The sequence below is a fragment of the Coregonus lavaretus genome (genome assembly GCF_964263955.1).
Source record: "Coregonus lavaretus genome assembly, chromosome: 23".
In the NCBI taxonomy this organism is placed as follows: Eukaryota; Metazoa; Chordata; class Actinopteri; order Salmoniformes; family Salmonidae; genus Coregonus; species Coregonus lavaretus.
The window spans coordinates 33,474,813-33,495,338 of NC_140010.1; the positions used below are offsets into that span (position 1 = coordinate 33,474,813).

At 47.1% G+C, this 20,526-nt stretch overlaps 1 protein-coding gene across 1 annotated transcript in view; it reads right to left on the bottom strand.

The window, feature by feature from the left end:
- Positions 1-18,429: 18,429 nt before the first annotated feature.
- Positions 18,430-20,526, bottom strand: part of LOC311098628 (SPRY domain-containing SOCS box protein 4-like) — a gene marked incomplete at its 5' end in the record, with an annotated part of 63,457 nt that continues 61,360 nt past the window's right edge. The window contains one exon of the mRNA XM_084139160.1: positions 18,430-19,675. Coding sequence (XP_083995286.1) covers positions 19,548-19,675 — 128 coding nt within the window. The 3' untranslated portion in view covers positions 18,430-19,547. The remainder of the gene's footprint in view (positions 19,676-20,526) is intronic.

Genomic DNA, 20,526 nt, shown 5'->3' on the forward strand with positions numbered 1-20,526 from the left:
CTGTCTGTCTGTCTGTCTGTCTGTTTGTCAATCCATCAAATAAAATAAAAATAAAATGTTTTGGTTGGGTACACATATTTTGCAGATGTTATCGCAGGTGCAGCTAAATGCTTATCTTTCCAGCTCCAACAGTGTAGTAATACCTAACAATACAAAACAATACACACAAATCCCCCAAAATATAAATTGAGAAATATCAGAATGAGCAATGTCAGAGTATGGAATATACAGTGGGGGAAAAAATGTCACGGTTTCGGCCGAGGCTGCTCCTCCTCCTGGTTCGGGCAGGCTTCGGCGTTCGCCGTCCCCGGAGTACTAGCTGCCACCGCTCTATGTTTCTGTGTTTGATTGCTTTTGTCTGTCTGTCACACCTGTGTCTGTTTGGGAGTTGATTACGTGTCTTATAAGTTCCGTGTTGTGATCTAGGGTATTTGTGTGTTGTTATTCTGTTGCCACCGTGTTTATGATACGTGTTTGTTTTCCGTGTCATTTTTCCATGTTTAGTGTTTTACGCGTGTGCGTAATTTTCCCTCGCCACTTCGTGTTTTCGAGGTCGGGGTTTGTTCGCTTGTTTTTGAGACTATTAAAAGTCTTGTTGGACTTAACCTCTGTTTCCTGCGCTTGACTCCTCCACCACATCCACGACGGAATAGTGACAGAACAACACACCATCATGGAGTCAGCAGGAACAGCGGCGGCACCCGAATCCATGCTGGACCGGATCAACTTCCAGGACGCCATGATCCGGCAACTCGGGACCGCCATGGACGAGGTGTCCAACGCTCTGCGCCGATTGGTGAACTCTGAGGTGGCCAAGGACCCTTACAACATCGCATCACCAACGGCCAGTCCTCCTCTCTCAGTACCGGAACCCAGTGGCATTCGGCTCTCACTCCCGAGGGCATATGACGGTTCTGCAGCCGGGTGTCAGGGATTCCTCCTGCAGGTAGAACTTTACCTTGCCACCATACACCCGGCGCCCTCGGGATACGAGAGTGTCTCCGCCCTCATCTCCTGTCTCTCCGGCAAGGCGTTGGAGTGGGCCAACGCCGAATGGAGGGGAATAGACGCCGCTACCATCACCTACGCAGAGTTCTCCCGCCGCTTCAGGGCTGTCTTCGATCATCCCCCTGAGGGGAAAGCGGCGGGAGAGCGTCTATTCCACCTCCGACAGGGGAAGAGGAGCGCACAGGAGTTCGCACTGGAGTTCCGGACACTAGCGGCGGATGCGGGGTGGAATGAGAGGGCCCTCATCGACCAGTACCGGTGTAGTCTACGAGAGGACGTTCGTAGGGAGCTGGCCTGCAGGGACACCAACCTGTCGTTTGACCAGTTGGTGGACATTTCCATCCGTCTGGATACCCTGCTGGCTACCCGCGGACGTCCCGAGTGGGGGTCGTCCATTCCACCCTCCAGCACCCCCGAGCCGATTCCCATGGAGCTAGGGGGTGCTGGCGCTAGAGAGAGGAGGAGAGGGAACCCGAGGGGGGCCATCCCCTGCACCACCTGCGGTCGTGGAGGACACACTGCGGCCAGGTGCTGGGGAGGGTCTCCTGGGAGAGGTGACAACAGGCCACACACTGGGGAGTCATTTCAGGTGAGTAGGCGCCCCACTCACCCAGAGCTCTCTGTTGGTCACATGAGTATTCCTGTGAGGTTTCCACAGGTGGCACCTCATTCCCAGCATAAGGCGCTAGTAGATTCAGGCGCAGCTGGGAACTTTATTGATCGGGCATTTTGTAGTAGGTTAGGGATTCCCCTTCGGCCGGTAGACGATCCATTTCCTGTCCACGCATTAGACAGCCGGCCGTTGGGGTCGGGCCTGATCAGGGAGGTCACAGCACCACTGACGATGACGACGCAGGGGGGTCATGAGGAGATCATTCAGTTTTATCTGATTGACTCTCCTGCGTACCCCGTGGTGTTGGGCCTTCCCTGGTTAAGCACCCATGATCCTACCATAGCGTGGCAACAGAGGGTCTTATGGAGTGGTCTGCTCAGTGTGTAGGGAGATGTCTAGGTGTTTCCGTAGGGGCGACCTCGGTAGAGAGTCCGAACCAAGTGCCCGCACTGCGCATTCCCCCCGAGTATGAGGATTTAGCACTCGTGTTTAGCAAATCGAGGGCAACACGGCTACCTCCTCATAGACAGGGGGACTGTGCGATAAATCTCCAAACAGGAGCGGCTCTTCCACGGAGTCATGTGTATCCCCTGTCTCAAGAGGAGACAGCGGCTATGGAGACATACATAGCCGAGTCCTTGGCACAGGGATACATACGGTCCTCTACTTCCCCAGTCTCCTCGAGTTTCTTCTTTGTGAAGAAGAAGGACGGGGGATTGCGCCCGTGTATTGATTATCGTAGTCTCAATCAGATCACAGTTAAATACAGCTACCCACTTCCACTGATTGCGACGATGACGGAGTCATTACGCGGAGCGCGATTCTTCACAAAGTTGGATCTCAGGAGCGCGTACAATCTGGTGCGCATTAGGGAGGGGGATGAATGGAAGACAGCATTTAGCACCACCTCGGGTCATTACGAGTATCTCGTCATGCCATACGGGTTAATGAATGCTCCGTCAGTCTTCCAATCCTTTGTTGACGAGATTTTCCGGGACATGCATGGGCAGGGGGTAGTAGTTTACATCGACGACATCCTAGTGTACTCTGCTACTCGAGCCGAGCATGTAGCCCAGGTGCGCCGAGTGTTGAGAAGACTGTTGGAGCATGACTTGTATGTCAAGGCAGAGAAATGCCTGTTCTTCCAGGAGTCCGTCTCCTTTTTGGGTTATCGGTTGTCCGCGTCTGGTGTGGAGATAGAGGTAGACCGGGTATCGGCCGTGCGTAATTGGCAAACTCCAACCACTGTAAAAGAGGTGCAGCAGTTCTTGGGTTTTGCTAATTACTACCGGAGGTTTATTCGGGGTTTTGGACAGGTTGCAGCTCCCATTACGTCCCTGTTAAAGGGGGGTCCGGTTCGTTTGCGGTGGTCGGCTGAGGCGGACAGGGCATTTGTCAAACTTAAGAACCTGTTCACCTCGGCTCCGGTGCTGGCGCATCCGGATCCCTCTTTACCATTCCAGGTTGAGGTAGACGCGTCCGAGACCGGTATTGGGGCAGTCCTGTCACAACGGTCCGGCGCGCCACCTAAACTCCGCCCCTGTGCTTTCTACTCGAAGAAGCTCAGCTCGGCGGAGCACAACTATGATGTTGGGGACAGGGAGCTGTTAGCCGTAGTCCAAGCCCTAAAGGTGTGGAGGCATTGGCTTGAGGGGGCTCAACACCCTTTCCTCATTCTGACTGATCACCGTAACCTGGAGTACATCCGGGCAGCTAGGAGATTGAACCCTCGTCAGGCTAGGTGGAATATGTTCCTAACCCGGTTTGTTTTTAAGATCACATACATCCCAGGGTCCCAGAATGGTAAGGCAGACGCCCTGTCCCGGCGGTATGACACGGAGGAGAGGTCCAACGAGCCTACTTCCATATTGCCGGAATCTTGTTTGGTGGCTCCGGTAGTATGGGAGGTCGATACGGAAATCGAGCGGGCACTGCGTACCGACCCTACTCCCCCCGAGTGTCCTGTGGGGCGGACGTACGTTCCGCTCGAGGTCCGTGATCGTCTTATTTATTGGGCTCATACATCACCCTCCTCTGGACATCCAGGTATTGGCCGGACCGTGCACTGTCTTAGCATGAAATACTGGTGGCCAACGTTAGCTAGGGATGTGAGGGTTTATGTCTCCTCCTGCTCGGTGTGTGCCCAGTGTAAGGCGCCTAGACATTTGCCCAGGGGTAAGCTACATCCCCTGCCCGTTCCACAACGACCATGGTCCCACCTATCGGTGGATTTCGTAACTGACCTACCCCCCTCCCAGGGGAATACCACCATATTGGTCGTTGTGGATCGGTTTTCCAAGGCCTGTCGTCTCCTTCCCCTGCCGGGTCTCCCTACTGCCCTACAAACCGCTGAGGCCCTCTTTACCCATGTGTTCCGGCACTATGGGGTCCCCGAGGATATTGTGTCTGACCGAGGTCCCCAGTTCACTTCCAGAGTTTGGGGAGCGTTCATGGAACGGTTGGGGGTCTCGGTAAGCCTTACCTCGGGGTACCACCCAGAGAGTAATGGGCAGGTGGAACGTGTCAACCAGGATGTGGGTAGGTTTTTGAGGTCCTATTGCCGGGACCGGCCGGAGGAGTGGTCGAGGTTCATCCCCTGGGCAGAGATGGCCCAGAACTCGCTCCGCCACTCCTCCACCAACTTAACACCTTTCCAGTGTGTTTTAGGTTATCAGCCGGTCCTGGCACCGTGGCACGAGAGCCAGATCGAGGCCCCTGCGGTGGACGAGTGGATTCGGCACTCGGAAGAGACGTGGGACGCTGCCCATGTCCATCTGCAGCGTGCCATCCGTCAACAAAAGGCGAGCGCCGATCGCCACCGCAGTGAGGGACCGGTGTACGCACCGGGAGATCGAGTCTGGCTCTCGACTCGAAACCTGCCCCTCCGCCTGCCCTGCCGGAAGCTGGGTCGGCGGTTTGTGGGGCCCTTCAAAGTCCTGAGAAGATTGAACGAGGTGTGTTACAGGTTACAACTGCCAATTGAGTATAAAAATATTAACCCCTCGTTCCATGTGTCTCTTCTCAGGCCGGTGGTAGCTGGCCCACTCCAAGAAGATGAGATAGGAGAGACCCCTCCGCCCCCTTTGGACATCGAGGGGGTCCCGGCGTACAGGGTCCGGACCATCTTGGACTCGAGGCGCCGGAGGAGTGGTCTCCAGTATCTCGTGGAGTGGGAGGGGTACGGTCCGGAGGAACGGTGCTGGGTGCCCAGGAGGGACATACTCGATCCTTCCCTCCTGACTGAGTTTCACCATGGGCATCCCACGCGCCCGGGTCCGCGTCCTCCTGGCCGTCCCCGAGGCCGGGGTCGGCGCGCGGCTGGAGCCGCGCGTCAAGGGGGGGGTACTGTCACGGTTTCGGCCGAGGCTGCTCCTCCTCCTGGTTCGGGCAGGCTTCGGCGTTCGCCGTCCCCGGAGTACTAGCTGCCACCGCTCTATGTTTCTGTGTTTGATTGCTTTTGTCTGTCTGTCACACCTGTGTCTGGTTGGGAGTTGATTACGTGTCTTATAAGTTCCGTGTTGTGATCTAGGGTATTTGTGTGTTGTTATTCTGTTGCCACCGTGTTTATGATACGTGTTTGTTTTCCGTGTCATTTTTCCATGTTTAGTGTTTTACGCGTGTGCGTAATTTTCCCTCGCCACTTCGTGTTTTCGAGGTCGGGGTTTGTTCGCTTGTTTTTGAGACTATTAAAAGTCTTGTTGGACTTAACCTCTGTTTCCTGCGCTTGACTCCTCCACCACATCCACGACGGAATAGTGACAAAAAAGTATTTAGTCAGCCACCAATTGTGCAAGTTCTCCCACTTAAAAAGATGAGAGAGCCCTGTAATTTTCATCATAGGTACACATCAACTATGACAGACAAAATGAGCTTTTTTTTTCTCCAGAAAATCACATTGTAGGAATTTTTATGAATTTATTTGCAAATTATGGTGGAAAATAAGTATTTGGTCAATAACAAAAGTTTCTCAATACTTTGTTATATACCCTTTGTTGGCAATGACACAGGTCAAAGTTTTCTGTAAGCCTTCACAAGGTTTTCACACACTGTTGCTGGTATTTTGATCTCCTCTAGAGCAGTGATGTTTTGGGGCTGTCGCTGGGCAACACGGACTTTCAACTCCCTCCAAAGATTTTCTATGGGGTTGAGATCTGGAGACTGGCTAGGCCACTCCAGGACCTTGAAATGCTTCTTACGAAGCCACTCCTTCGTTGCCCGGGCGGTGTGTTTGGGATCATTGTCATGCTGAAAGACCCAGCCACGTTTCATCTTCAATGCCCTTGCTGATGGAAGGAGGTTTTCACTCAAAATCTCACGATACATGGCCCCATTCATTCTTTCCTTTACACGGATCAGTCGTCCTGGTCCCTTTGCAGAAAAACAGCCCCAAAGCATGATGTTTCCACCCCCATGCTTCACAGTAGGTATGGTGTTCTTTGGATGCAACTCAGCATTCTTTGTCCTCCAAACACGACGAGTTGAGTTTTTACCAAAAAGTTATATTTTGGTTTCATCTGACCATATGACATTCTCCCAATCCTCTTCTGGATCATCCAAATGCACTCTAGCAAACTTCAGACGGGCCTGGACATGTACTGGCTTAAGTAGGGGGACACGTCTGGCACTGCAGGATTTGAGTCCCTGGCGGCGTAGTGTGTTACTGATGGTAGGCTTTGTTTCTTTGGTCCCAGCTCTCTGCAGGTCATTCACTAGGTCCCCCCGTGTGGTTCTGGGATTTTTGCTCACCGTTCTTGTGATCATTTTGACCCCACGGGGTGAGATCTTGCGTGGAGCCCCAGATCGAGGAAGATTATCAGTGGTCTTGTATGTCTTCCATTTCCTAATAATTGCTCCCACAGTTGATTTCTTCAAACCAAGCTGCTTACCTATTGCAGATTCAGTCTTCCCAGCCTGGTGCAGGTCTACAATTTTGTTTCTGGTGTCCTTTGACAGCTCTTTGGTCTTGGCCATAGTGGAGTTTGGAGTGTGACTGTTTGAGGTTGTGGACAGGTGTATTTTATACTGATAACAAGTTCAAACAGGTGCCATTAATACAGGTAACGAGTGGAGGACAGAGGAGCCTCTTAAAGAAGAAGTTACAGGTCTGTGAGAGCCAGAAATCTTGCTTGTTTGTAGGTGACCAAATACTTATTTTCCACCATAATTTGCAAATAAATTCATAAAAAATCCTACAATGTGATTTTCTGGAGAAAAAAAATCTCAATTTGTCTGTCATAGTTGACGTGTACCTATGATGAAAATTACAGGCCTCTCTCATCTTTTTAAGTGGGAGAACTTGCACAATTGGTGGCTGACTAAATACTTTTTTCCCCCACTGTATACACTACCGGTCAAATGTTTTAGAACACCTACTCATTCCAGGGTTTGTCTTTATTTTTACTATTTTCTACATTGTAGAATAATAGTGAAGACATAAAAACTATGAAATAACACATGGAATCATGTAGTAACCAAAAAAGTGTTAAACAAATCAAAATATATTTCATATTTGAGATTCTTCAAATAGCCACCCTTTGCCTTGATGACAGCTTTGCACACTCTTGGCATTCTCTCAACCAGCTTCATGAGGTAGTCACCTGGAATGCATTTCAATTAACAGGTGTGCCTTCTTAATTGTTTGAGCCAATCAGTTGCGTTGTGACAAGGAAGGGGGGTATACAGAAGATAGCCCTATTTGGTAAAAGACCAAGTCCATATTATGGCAAGAACAGCTCAAATAAGCTAAGAGAAACAACAGTCCATCATTACTTTAAGACATGAAGGTCAGTCAATTTCAAGACCTTTGAAAGTTTATTCAAGTGCAGTCGCAAAAACCATCAAGCGCTATGATGAAACTGGCTCTCATGAGGACCGCCACAGGAATGGAAGACCCAGAGTTACCTCTGCTGCAGAGGATAAGTTCATTAGAGTTACCAGCCTCAGAAATTGAACCCCAAATAAATGTTTCACAGAGTTCAAGTAACAGACAGATCTCAACATCAACTGTTCAGAGGAGACTGTGTGAATCAGGCCTTCATGGTCGAATTGCTGCAAAGAAACCACTACTAAAGGACACCAATAAGAAGAAGAGACGTGCTTGGGCCAAGAAACACGAGCAATGGACATTAGACTAGTGGAAATGTGTCCTTTGGTCTGGAGTCCAAATTGGAGATTTTTAGTTCCAAACGCTGTGTCTTTATGAGACACGGTGTGGGTGAACGGAGGATCTCCGCATGTGTATTTCCCATCGTAAAGCATGGAGGAGGAGGTGTTATGGTGTGGGGGTGCTTTGCTGGTGACACTGTCTGTGATTTATTTAGAATTCAAGGCACACTTAACCATCATGGCTACCATAGCATTCTGCAGCGATACACCATCCCATCTGGTTTGGGCTTAGTGGGACTATCATTTGTTTTTCAACAGGACAATGACCCAACACACCTCCAGGCTGTGTAAGGGCTATTTTACCAAGAAGGAGAGTGATGGAGTGCTGCATCAGATGACCTGGCTTCCACAATCCCCCGATCTCAACCCAATTGAGATGGTTTGGGATGAGTCGGACCGCAGAGTGAAGGAAAAGCAGCCAACAAGTGCTCTGCATGTGAGAACTTCAAGACAGTTGGAAAAGCATTCCAGGTGAAGCTGGTTGAGAGAATGCCAAGCGCGTGCAAAGTTGTAATCAAGGCAAAGGGTGGCTATTTGAAGAATCTCAAATATAATATTTAACACATTTTTGGTTACTACATGATTCCATATGTGTTATTTCATAGTTTTGATGTCTTCACTATTATTCTACAGTGTAGGAAATAGTAAAAATAAAAAAAAACTCTTGAATGAGTAGGTGTTCTAAAACTTTTGACTGGTAGTGTATATAATGGTGTGTATGTGTAGACATTATATGAATAGGAAAGGTGTGTACACCAGTAGTGATGAGCCTTGACTAGAATACAGTATATACATATGAAGTGGGTAAAACAGTATTAAAACATGATTAAAGTGACCAGTGTTAAATGACTATGTACATACAGTAGGGCAGCAGTCTCTAAGGTGCAGGGTGAGTACCGGCTGGTAGCCGGCTCGTAACAGTGACTAAGTTCAGGGCAGGGTACTGGGCGGATGCCAGTTAGTAGTGACTATTTAACAGTCTGATGGCCTGGAGATAGAAGCAGTTTTTCAGTCTCTCGGTCCCAGCTTTGATGCACCTGTACTGTCTCCGCCTTCTAGGTGGTAGTGAGGTGAACAGGCCGTGGCTCGGGTGGCTGAGGTCCTTGATGATCTTCTAGGCCTTCCTGTGACACCGGGTGCTGTAGATGTCCTGGAGGACAGGCAATGTGCCCCGGTGCTGCGTTGGTGCAATTGCCGTACCAGGCGGTGATACAGGCCGACAGGATGCTCTCAATGGTGCATCTGTGGAAGTTCGGGAGAGCCTAATTTCTTCAGCCTCCACAGTCCATACATCTGTGTGTGTGTCCTGTCTGGTCTGTCCTGTTTTATGCAGGTCCCGTCCCAGGTCTAATCCGTCACGTCCCTTCATCCTCTGGGACGGAGTTGCCGTTTATGGACCACAATTTATTACACTATTACGTTTATCACCATTCCTGCACTGCCTTCTTCCATCCACCATCACACACAGAGCCCACGGATAGACCCTGGATGGATACACACACGTACAGGCAGGCTGGCATGGACAAACACACACATACTCCTACACACACGTGCACGTACACAAAAAAACACACATAAAAACCCATACACATCTATGCAATCCTACACACTCTTGCCCACACTCTCACTTACAGATACTGCAGACACACAGTGCCTCGCCCATCGCCTGATCTGTCTGAGGTCGTAAAAACAGGGATCTATCACTGGGCTTTTAGTGTCCACACGTGTCATCTACCAGAGCCACATGGGACATATCACACACCAGCATAACACACACTAGTCATGCACCATCACACACACCTACTATTCACCACTAAGGGTACTGTAAACATCAGCACTGAGAGAGAGAGATAGTGTGTGTGTTTGTAAGTGTCATGTTGATGATTACATATTTCCATAGGCAAAGTGGCCCTTGGTGTATTTTAAGTCTGTTACCATTAAAATACACACAGATTAAATGGATTGAAGTAATAGTTACATTTAATATAATTACGTGTGTGTGTGTGTGCTGCTCGCGTGCGTTCTTGTGTTTACTGAAGCAAGACAGGTTAGATCTCATCAAATCCCAAATCAAATTTTATTGGTCACATGCGCCGAATACAACAGGTGCAGACATTACAGTGAAATGCTTACTTACAGCCCTTAACCAACAGTGCATTTATTTTAAACAAAAAAGTAAGAATAAAACAACAACAAAAAAGTGTTGAGAAAAAAAGAGCAGAAGTAAAATAAAGTGACAGTAGGGAGGCTATATATACAGTAAAATAAAGTGACAGTAGGGAGGCTATATATACAGGGGGGTACCGTTGCATAGTCAATGTGCGGGGGCACCGGCTAGTTGAGGTAGTTGAGGTAATATGTACATGTGGGTAGAGTTAAAGTGACTATGCATAAATACTTAACAGAGTAGCAGCAGCGTAAAAAGGATGGGGTGGGGGGGCAGTGCAAATAGTCCGGGTAGCCATGATTAGCTGTTCAGGAGTCTTATGGCTTGGGGGTAGAAGCTGTTGAGAAGTCTTTTGGACCTAGACTTGGCACTCCGGTACCGCTTGCCGTGCGGTAGCAGAGAGAACAGTCTATGACTAGGGTGGCTGGAGTCTTTGACAATTTTGAGGGCCTTCCTCTGACACCGCCTGGTATAGAGGTCCTGGATGGCAGGGAGCTTTGCCCCAGTGATGTACTGGGCCGTACGCACTACCCTCTGTAGTGCCTTGCGGTCAGAGGCCAAGCAGTTGCCATACCAGGCGGTGATGCAACCAGTCAGGATGCTCTCGATGGTGCAGCTGTAGAATTTTTTGAGGATCTGAGGACCCATGCCAAATCTTTTTAGTCTCCTGAGGGGGAATAGGCTTTGTCGTGCCCTCTTCACGACTGTCTTGGTGTGTTTGGACCATGATAGTTCGTTGGTGATGTGGACACCAAGGAACTTGAAGCTCTCAACCTGTTCCACTACAGCCCCGTCGATGAGAATGGGGGCGTGCTCAGTCCTCTTTTTTTTCCTGTAGTCCACAATCATCTCCTTTGTCTTGGTCACGTTGAGGGAGAGGTTGTTGTCCTGGCACCACACGGCCAGATCTCTGACCTCCTCCCTATAGGCTGTCTCATCGTTGTCGGTGATCAGGCCTACCACTGTTGTGTCGTCGGCAAACTTAATGATGGTGTTGGAGTCGTGCCTGGCCATGCAGTCATGGGTGAACAGAGAGTACAGGAGGGGACTGAGCACGCACCCCTGAGGGGCCCCCGTGTTGAGGATCAGTGTGGCAGATGTGTTGTTACCTACCCTTACCACCTGGGGGCGGCCCGTCAGGAAGTCCAGGATCCAGTTGCAGAGGGAGGTGTTTAGTCCCAGGATCCTTAGCTTAGTGATGAGCTTAGAGGGCACTATGGTGTTGAATGCTGAGCTGTAGTCAATGAATAGCATTCTCACGTAGGTGTTCCTCTTGTCCAGGTGGGAAAGGGCAGTGTGGAGTGCGATAGAGATTGCATCATCTGTGGATCTGTTGGGGCGGTATGCAAATTGGAGTGGGTCTAGGGTTTCTGGGATTATGCTGTTGATGTGAGCCATGACCAGTCTTTCAAAGCACTTCATGGCTACAGACGTCAGTGCTACGGGTCGGTAGTCATTTAGGCAGGTTATCTTAGAGTTCTTGGGCACGGGGACTATGGTGGTCTGCTTGAAACATGTTGGTATTACAGACTCAGTCAGGGACATGTTGAAAATGTCAGTGAAGACACTTGCCAGTTGGTCAGCACATGCTCGGAGTACACGTCCTGGTAATCCGTCTGGCCCTGCGGCCTTGTGAATGTTGACCTGCTTAAAAGTCTTACTCACATCGGCTACGGAGAGCGTGATCACATAGTCGTCCGGAACAGCTGGTGCTCTCGTGCATGCTTCAGTGTTGCTTGCCTCGAAGCGAGCATAGAAGTGGTTTAGCTCGTCTGGTAGGCTTGTGTCACTGGGCAGCTCGCGGCTGTGCTTCCCTTTGTAGTCTGTAATAGTTTTCAAGCCCTGCCACATCCGACGAGCGTCAGAGCCAGTGTAGTATGATTCAATCTTAGACCTGTATTGACTCTTTGCCTGTTTGATGGTTCGTCGGAGGTCATAGCGGGATTTCTTATAAGCGTCCGGGTTAGAGTCCCGTTCCTTGAAAGCGGCAGCTCTACCCTTTAGCTCAGTGCGGATGTTTCCTGTAATCCATGGCTTCTGGTTGGGGTATGTACGTACATCAGATGTTCTTCTAGGCAACAAGGGCGAAAATCCTCATTTGAGATTCCCAAGTGCTGTAAGAGAACACATACGCCAAATGTACTTAGCTCCAAACTAAGGTGACTTGTATTCTGGAATGCTGGCACAAGAACGTTGAGTTGTTGGTGTGTGACAACAAGCTGAGAACTTGGCACTGGAACACCAATAAAACTGGTATTGAAGTTTTGAAACACACACCCATATTAAAATAGGATGAGGACAGTAGCTGCAAAACAATTCCATTGTCTGAGTGTTCTTTCTATCTGTCTGACAAACACACATACACAATCTATCAATCTGTAGCAGAAACACATATACATCACACACCCCTCAAGTGATAAGAACTACTGAGCGTAATAGCAATGCTGTCACCGGCACATGGCAGCCCCTCATTTCCTTGACAACCTATTTATTGCCCTCCTCTTATGTGCAACACCGTTTCCTTGACAACCTGCCTACGCTTCGGTTTGGGGGGAGCTGTGTTTGGTCAAGATGTCTTGTGGTTAATTGTAGGACTTGAGATGTTGGGTATAGTAACACATCCCTGATTGGCCGGGAAGATTCAATACAGTCCATATCTGTGTTGATCCTCCTCAATAATTGTCCCGTTGAGTATATAAAAAGTTTATCGAATTGAACATAAGTCACAATTGACCCCTGCTGCAAACAGCACTGAGAGGACATGTAGCTTGTCATCTGAACTTCAGATTGGACATGGGAATAGCCAGTGGCCCCAGTGTATCCTGTCAAAATGTGTGGTTCAGATGGTACACAGATTCCTTTACAGCTCAGCCACTGTAAACTGGAGATAAATGGTGTTCAATAACCTTTGGCATATTACTAGAGTTTTTGAGCACTGTATGCACCTGTTTGTTTGCCTGCCTACCAGACTCCTTGCTACGGCCAAACGCTATGCCACGCCCATGGATGTCAGTTTCTTCTTCGCAATGAGTCTGGACAGATAAGAAGAGGTGAAGCGAGAGAGATAATTGGGCCCAAAATCTGTCTTCTCCAGCAGGTGGCATTTTAACTATTTTTGTATGGCTGTCAATGAGTGTCTAATTTCGTTAACATTTTGTTGGCTTATTTGCAACGTGTGGTTTATTTGAAAGAATATACGTTTCGTAATGCTTAGGTTGTTACGAGTGTACAGAAAATAGGACACATAACATTCCGGCAACTTTGAGAAAAAATTGGAGTTGTGCCTGTTGTTCACACGCGTGTATGCCTTCTCATTGGCTAGAATGGTCCCACCTGATATTGCCTCCTCCTGACTGCCTTCCGTTTTTGAAGACATTTATTTTCATTGTTAGAGCGGCCACTTGAGTATCTGGTCAATATAATGTACAATCTGTGGTCTGGATCCGAGTACCTCCACAACCATTCCCCGAATGCGAACACATTTAGGGCCATCTGATTAGTCCAGAAATTGATGGGTTGGGCCAGAGCCAGAACACACGTAGGTAAAGCGGTGGTTTGAAATTCTTCATTGGCTTTGATTCGCTGATTGGTTAGAGACGATCCAATCACTGATTACTTTATTTTGTACAATGCCCCTTGTCACCACAAATGACTTCAATGGTGACAGTCTCAGACTAGGGTCTCTATTCAATCAGATCCGCTTTAACCGACATCTGCATAGTGGTTGTTCTGGTGGTGTCGGAGGTGGAACTTCATTAGAGCTGTCAAATCCACAAGCAGCTCCTGGCATTATACCTAAAGCGGACATTGCCATTGGCTGCATGGAGTCGCATTAGGAGAAATTCCATGCAGCCTTGTTTACAAGTTGGAAAACTGGAATGTGAGATGTAATCTACACCTCCATTAAGATGATAGAAATCCTCATTATTTAGTTGAATGATTTTTCATTTGAGTAATTATTTCTATATAGCCTACACTTTCTTGTTCTGAACTTCGTATGTGAGTGGGGTGGGTGTGGCTTTGTGACAATGATCTTAAGAGCAGCTGCTCACCAATTTGATGGCTCCAACGCAGCTCCACCCCTGACACAGCCAAAACATCCGCTATGCAGGTGTCTGCTATCGCCGGTTAACGCTTGATCTGATTAAATCTAGGCCTGAAGTATGTAGCAAACGACAGAGCAGCAGAATAATTTAGTGTGAGTCGTCAGGCTACCTCTTTGTAGGATCTAAGGTCATCCATGACTAGGGCCCTGAGTTTTTACTGATGTAAGACAGGGATGGGCAACTCTGAACTAATCATGAGGGGTCGCAGGTCAGCGTATCCACATCCATACCCACACATGCAGTCAGAGCCAGCAATAGCCTTTTGGGGGCCCTAAGCAACATTTTGTTTTTAATATGATATCTGAGTGAGAGTGACTAACAAAATCAATGGGGGGCCCCCCTGGCGGTAATTCGACTATGATTACTACAAGTTTAGATAGCTGGCCGCTAGACAAATTTACCAATCTAAAAAAAAACTGCTGACATGGGCTAATTGAGTGACTGTCAGTGACTGACATAACAAGAGAAAAACAGCTGATGCACAACCAGATTTCTAAACTGCACCTTGTGTATTCTATTATTCTAACTCTCAACAGTAAGTTGAGACCCCGAATGAGTTCCTAAAACAATTTTTGTGTATTACATTTTTTTGTGAGGGGGAATTGATCAGCGGGCCTACAAAATGGCAGGTGATGCAACACAACCAATAACAACCCATGACTAAGGCAGGGATAACCATCCTTCTATTTACCCAATTCCCATCATCCCCAAAGAAAGTCACACTCTCTAGAAGGATACGCGTCAATGGACGACTCGCTCCTTTTCACGCCTAGGCTGCTTTATCAACGTTTTACCACTTAAGAGGTCATTGGAGATTTGGTTTGAGGAAATGGATGCTGGATAATGTCCACAAAGAATATGGAAGGAGAGATGGAGTAGCCTACCTCTTTCCAAAATTATTCTCGCTTTATTCCGTCTGTAACAATTTGTCTTTTAAGGCTTCACAGTTGATAGCATCCACTAGCGCTGCACCTGAGAACCTTGCAAGTTACAAGCAAGCTTTGAATTAGTTCTTAACCTCAGTAGGCCTACTGTTAAAGTTTAGGAATGAATATTTGTATTGCCTGTATTTGGATGCCTTATGAATGAATATCTGTGAAAGTTAAAGCAATGTAGTTCCGAACAGCACCATTTCGATCCTTCATGTTTACAACACCCCGTCACAAGACGTTCCTATAAATTCCTATACCCGCCTGCATTTACGTGGATTATGTGGCAGCAAAAGCCTGCAAACTCGGTGGATCCACAGGACCAGGATTAAAGAACACGGTTTTAAAGAGAAGAGTAACAGAGTTTGAAGCGGGATCGATGGACTAGCCTATCCTCCTTGCACTCATACAGAACAATGCTAACTGACCTTTGATCAAACCCCAGCTACTCCATGTAGTCATGTTTTCCTATTACATATGAGCTGCATCCAAAAGAAGAAAAAAGCCCAAACCCATTTCAAGGCACAGAAGAGCAGCATCACACGGTCTGGCATTGATTTCCAATACAGCAATCCCGTCGACATAGGGAGACTGGAAACTCAGACAGATTGTGTGAAACTCTGATATACACTACATGACCAAAAGTATGTGGACACCTGCTCGTCAAACATCTCATTCCAAAATCATGGGCATTAATATGGAGTTGGTCCCCCCTTTGCTGCTATAACAGCCTCCACTCTTCTGGGAAGGTTTTCCACTAGATGCTGGGACATTGCTGCGGGGACTTGCTTCCATTCAGCCACAAGAGCATTAGTGAGGTCGGGCACTGATGTTGGGCGATTAGGCCTGGCTCTCGGTCGGTGTCCCAATTCATCCGAAAGGTGTTCGATGGGGTTGAGATCAGGGCTTTGTGCAGGCCAGTAAAGTTCTTCCACACCGATCTTGACAAACCATTTCTATATGGACCTCGCTTTGTGCACAGGGTCATTGTCATGCTGAAACCAAACTGTTGCCACAAAGTCGGAAGCACAGAATCGCTTAGAATGTCATTGTATGCTGTAGCGTTAAGACTTCCCTTCACATGAAAAACAGCCCCAGACCATTATTCCTCCTGCACCAAACTTTACAGTTGGCACTATGCATTCGGGCAGGTAGCGTTCTCCTGGCATCCGCCAAACCCAGATTCGTCCATCGGACTGCCAGATGGTGAAGCGTGATTCATCACTTCAGAGAACGCGTTTTCACTGCTCCAGAGTCCAATGGCGGTGAACTTTACACCACTCCAGCTAACACTTGGCATTGCGCATGGTGATTTTATGCTTGTGTGCGGCTACTTGGCCACGGAAACCCATTTCATGAAGCTCCCGATGAAAAGTTATTGTGGTGATGTTGCTTTCAGAGGCAGTTTGGAACTCTGTAGTGAGTGTTGCAACCGAGGACAGACAATTTTTATGCGCTTCAGCACTCGGCGGTCCCGTTCTGTGAGCTTGTGTGTCCAACCACTTTGCGGCTGAGCCATTGTTGTTCTTAGATGTTTCCACTTCACAATAACAACACTAACAGTTGACCGGGACAGCTCTAGCAGGGCAGATATTTGAGAACTGACTTGTTGGAAAGGTGGCATCCTATGACGGTGCCACGTTGAAAGTCACTAAGCTCTTCAGTAAGGCCATTCTACTGCCAATGTTTGTCTATGGAGATTGCATGGCTGTGTGCTCGATTTTATACACCTGTCAGCAACGGGTACGGCTGAAATAGCCAAATCCACTCATTTGAAGGGGTCCACAAATGATGCTCCTCTATCCAGAGTGCCACATTTGGGACATGCACTTAGCGTGCCCTTTGAAGATCCATTGTTTTCACTAATGCACATGTCCGTATATCAATAGCTGGCTAAGCTAATGGCTGTAAACTAGAGCTGGGACGAAAAAGCGAAAACTATCGACACAGACTATACCGACCACTTATCATGTGCATTTTGCTGATATTGTTGATAACAATAAGTAGCGTATAATAGAGAAATGTGAAATAAAATGTTTGCTAATATGGGTGATTGTTAATGGGACCATTGATAGCTACAACATTCAAACTAGTACTAGTTGTTCAAAGGGTAATAAAACAAAAAGTGGTTAACATTAATGTCGTACATTTATCATTAAATTTATCGGTCTAGTATTCATTCAGTAAATGTATCACAATATGGATTTTGGTCCATAATCGCCCACCTTTACTGTACAGGCTATATTTACAGCTAGCCGTCTGACCGATGCGTTACAGCTGTCTGAAGGACGCGTAAAAATGGCTTTGAGATTCAATGGTCGAGCTTAGTGGAGTGGTTTGGAAGCGAGGAGGAAGCCAATTTGCTGGTCTTGACCATTCTCAAGAATGTAAATCCTCTTCAGACCTAATTTAAGATGTTCTAAGGAAGTGTACACTTGAATTCAACACTGATCATCCACTTAATATCTCTAATCATTTTTAGGGCTCATAGGAAATGAACCCAGCATGTTTAAATAGTCACTTGGGCAAAACTTTCAGTTTTTAGCTTACGGCTCAGTTTACTAAATGTACAAGATAGGGATTTGAGGTTGAGAAATATGGAGTGGGAGGCAGGTAGAAAATGAGATCTAGATAAAGATGGAAAGAGAGAGGTAGGTAGAGATGGAAAGACAAAGATAGGTAAAGATTGAAAGAGGTAGGTTAGAGATGGAAAGAGAGAGGTAGGTTAGAGATGGAAAGAGAGAGGTAGGTTAGAGATGGAAAGAGAGAGGTAGGTTAGAGATGGAAAGAGAGAGGTAGGTTAGAGATGGAAAGAGAGAGGTAGGTTAGAGATGGAAAGAGAGAGGTAGGTTAGAGATGGAAAGAGAGAGGTAGGTTAGAGATGGAAAGAGAGAGGTAGGTTAGAGATGGAAAGAGAGAGGTAGGTAGAGATGGAAAGAGAGAGGTAGGTTAGAGATGGAAAGAGAGAGGTAGGTTAGATGGAAAGAGAGGTAGGATAGAGATGGAAAGAGAGAGGTAGGTTAGATGGAAAGAGAGGTAGGATAGAGATAGAACGAGAGGTAGGTTCGAGATGGAGTGAGATCTAGAGTAGGTAAATGGACATAGAGGTAGGTAGAGAATGAGAGAGTTAGGTAGAGATACAGAGGGACGACGAGGTTACACAAACTGTCACAGCTGGATTTGAGGATGCCCTGGTTTTCCCTGAGCGTGACTTACGGTGTAAACAAAGAGGGGATAAACACTGAAAAAAAAATCTGCCTCCCTTGGCTTTTATCCAAAAAGAAAGAAACACACACACCCTCCCCTGTCCTCCCTAAACACACACACACACACACACACCCTCCCCTGTCCTCCCTAAACACACACACAGCTGGCAGCCCAACGTTGTGTTACGGGGGAAATGACCGGCCAAGAAAACAATGGCTTTTTCATTCACTTGGCTTTTATTCACACTTCAGATCTGCTAACAGCACAGTCCATACATTCCACTGTGTATGCCCCCAAATGGCCCTGGTCTCCCATCCCAGCAGGCAGATATAGATTAAAACCATCAGTGATCGTATAATAATAATAATAATAATAATAATAATAATAATAATAATAAAAGCAGCATCTGGTTTAAAAAGCCTTAGGGTGACAGCACTGATCATCATCTGCCTTATCGGTGTAGAATATTTACCTGAACGTAACCATCATGATCAATTAAAAAAGAAACTACCTCATGATAAATAAACATAGTCATCATAACATTATCGTCGTCGTCAGAATCAGAATCATAATCCACATTAAGAATCAAATAAAAGTGACTCAAGCCTTTTAGAGAAAAAGATGATTGCTATGGTGTGTGGTCATTCACACTCCCTCTCCAAATGGCTGCTGTGCCATTGTTAACGTAGTAGTGTAATACAGTTTCCCCTTGCATTACTTGACGTAGATCCAGAAAAAAAAGTCCAGAACTGGCATAGTCCTTTAATAAGTCCTTTAAGACAGCGGGGCAGATATTGTATGTTACCAGTGAGCTACAGTGGGCTCCAGGCCAGATTGAACTGGAAATGGACCGAAACACATCTGAGCCCTGTAGAAAAGTCCTGTGTCTGCCTGCCGACTGGACTGGACATTGTAGGAGTCCTTGAGTATAGAGTATCCAGTAGCAGTGATATGATGATTTCAAAGGCCTCCCGGGGTATTTAGTGTGTGCTTTGTAGGTGCAGTTCTCACTCAAACCAGCAGATGGCAGTAGTCTCCTAACACCCCCACTATGGCCAAACCTCAAAGTGACCATGGACCATACCATTTCATGAAATAGGGGCTTAATTGGAAGAGAGCTACAGTGATCAATAATTGTAAAAGTCCAAAACCCCAAACTAAAGTATCCATCATCCTCTGGGTCAAAAATCTGAACTCAGTCCATCTATTCATCGCAGAGCTATGGCCTACAATGTAAACATTCCGCTTCCGCCGTTGTTCATTTGGCCCCCCTCTCATTCTGTCTATCTTCTGTCACACTTAGTTCGCCATGGTTTCCGTCCGGATGGTCCCAGTTGGTGGAGCGTATTTGCTCATTGGTACTGCAGGTAATTCTTGAGAGACTGGGGTAAGGGCAGGGACTCGATCTCCTGGAGGCGCTCTCGGCCCAACGCTACCCGGGCGGCCCGACGACACAGGTCCATCAGGGGGAGGGGTTCCGCTGTAACCAGGAAGAGAAGAGGAAAGGTTAGTTGGTGGTTTTTACAAGGTAAAAAAGTCAGCAAAATACAGAATTCACTTTTTACTGTGCGTGACAAGGAAACAGGATCTCTGACAGTGTAAAGGCCAGTTTATACTTGGTCTAACGACATGTCTGTAGACAATTAGTGACAAGTGTCGCTGGTCAAAACAATGTTTAATTTATACTCCAGTGGAATGTCTGTAGACCATCGCTGCGACTGTCAGTTTCCTTGTTGCACAGACATAAAAACAGTTCAAGTCTCTGCGACTGTAGCAACGTCCGTTGTCGTGGTTACCGGTCTGCCACAGCATCCACACCAAATGCTCCTGTGACAAGATGATGTGGGAGTTCAAAAATTCTCCAATAGAATGAAATACTTTTATTTCTTCACACCGTGGCAGTAAGATATTTTCTGTAAGCTCGCCATGACCTTGTAAATAATGATGTTGTGGGTTTATTTTCCTGTAATAATGCATAAAATGTAACTAAAGTTAAGACGTTGTCAGCTATAGCTAGCAACGAACCAAAACATTGTTTATAAAATTGCTTTTAGTTGCCTGGCATGCTAGGTTGACATTTACTGAATTCATTTTTCAACGGATGGGTTTATTGGTGTTAAAATAGAGAAGGTCGGCTATTTGGAGCACAGGGCTGCTGATGTCATGCACAGGCTGTCGTTTGGCATTTTATACTTTTTCATAATGACAAGTTTGATGTCGGACGACAATAGAATGTTCATGAAGTCGCTACGACAATTGTCTACAGACATGTCTATAGACGGACTGTAAACCAGCGTTATGTGTATGTGTTTAACTATGCATAAAAGAGAA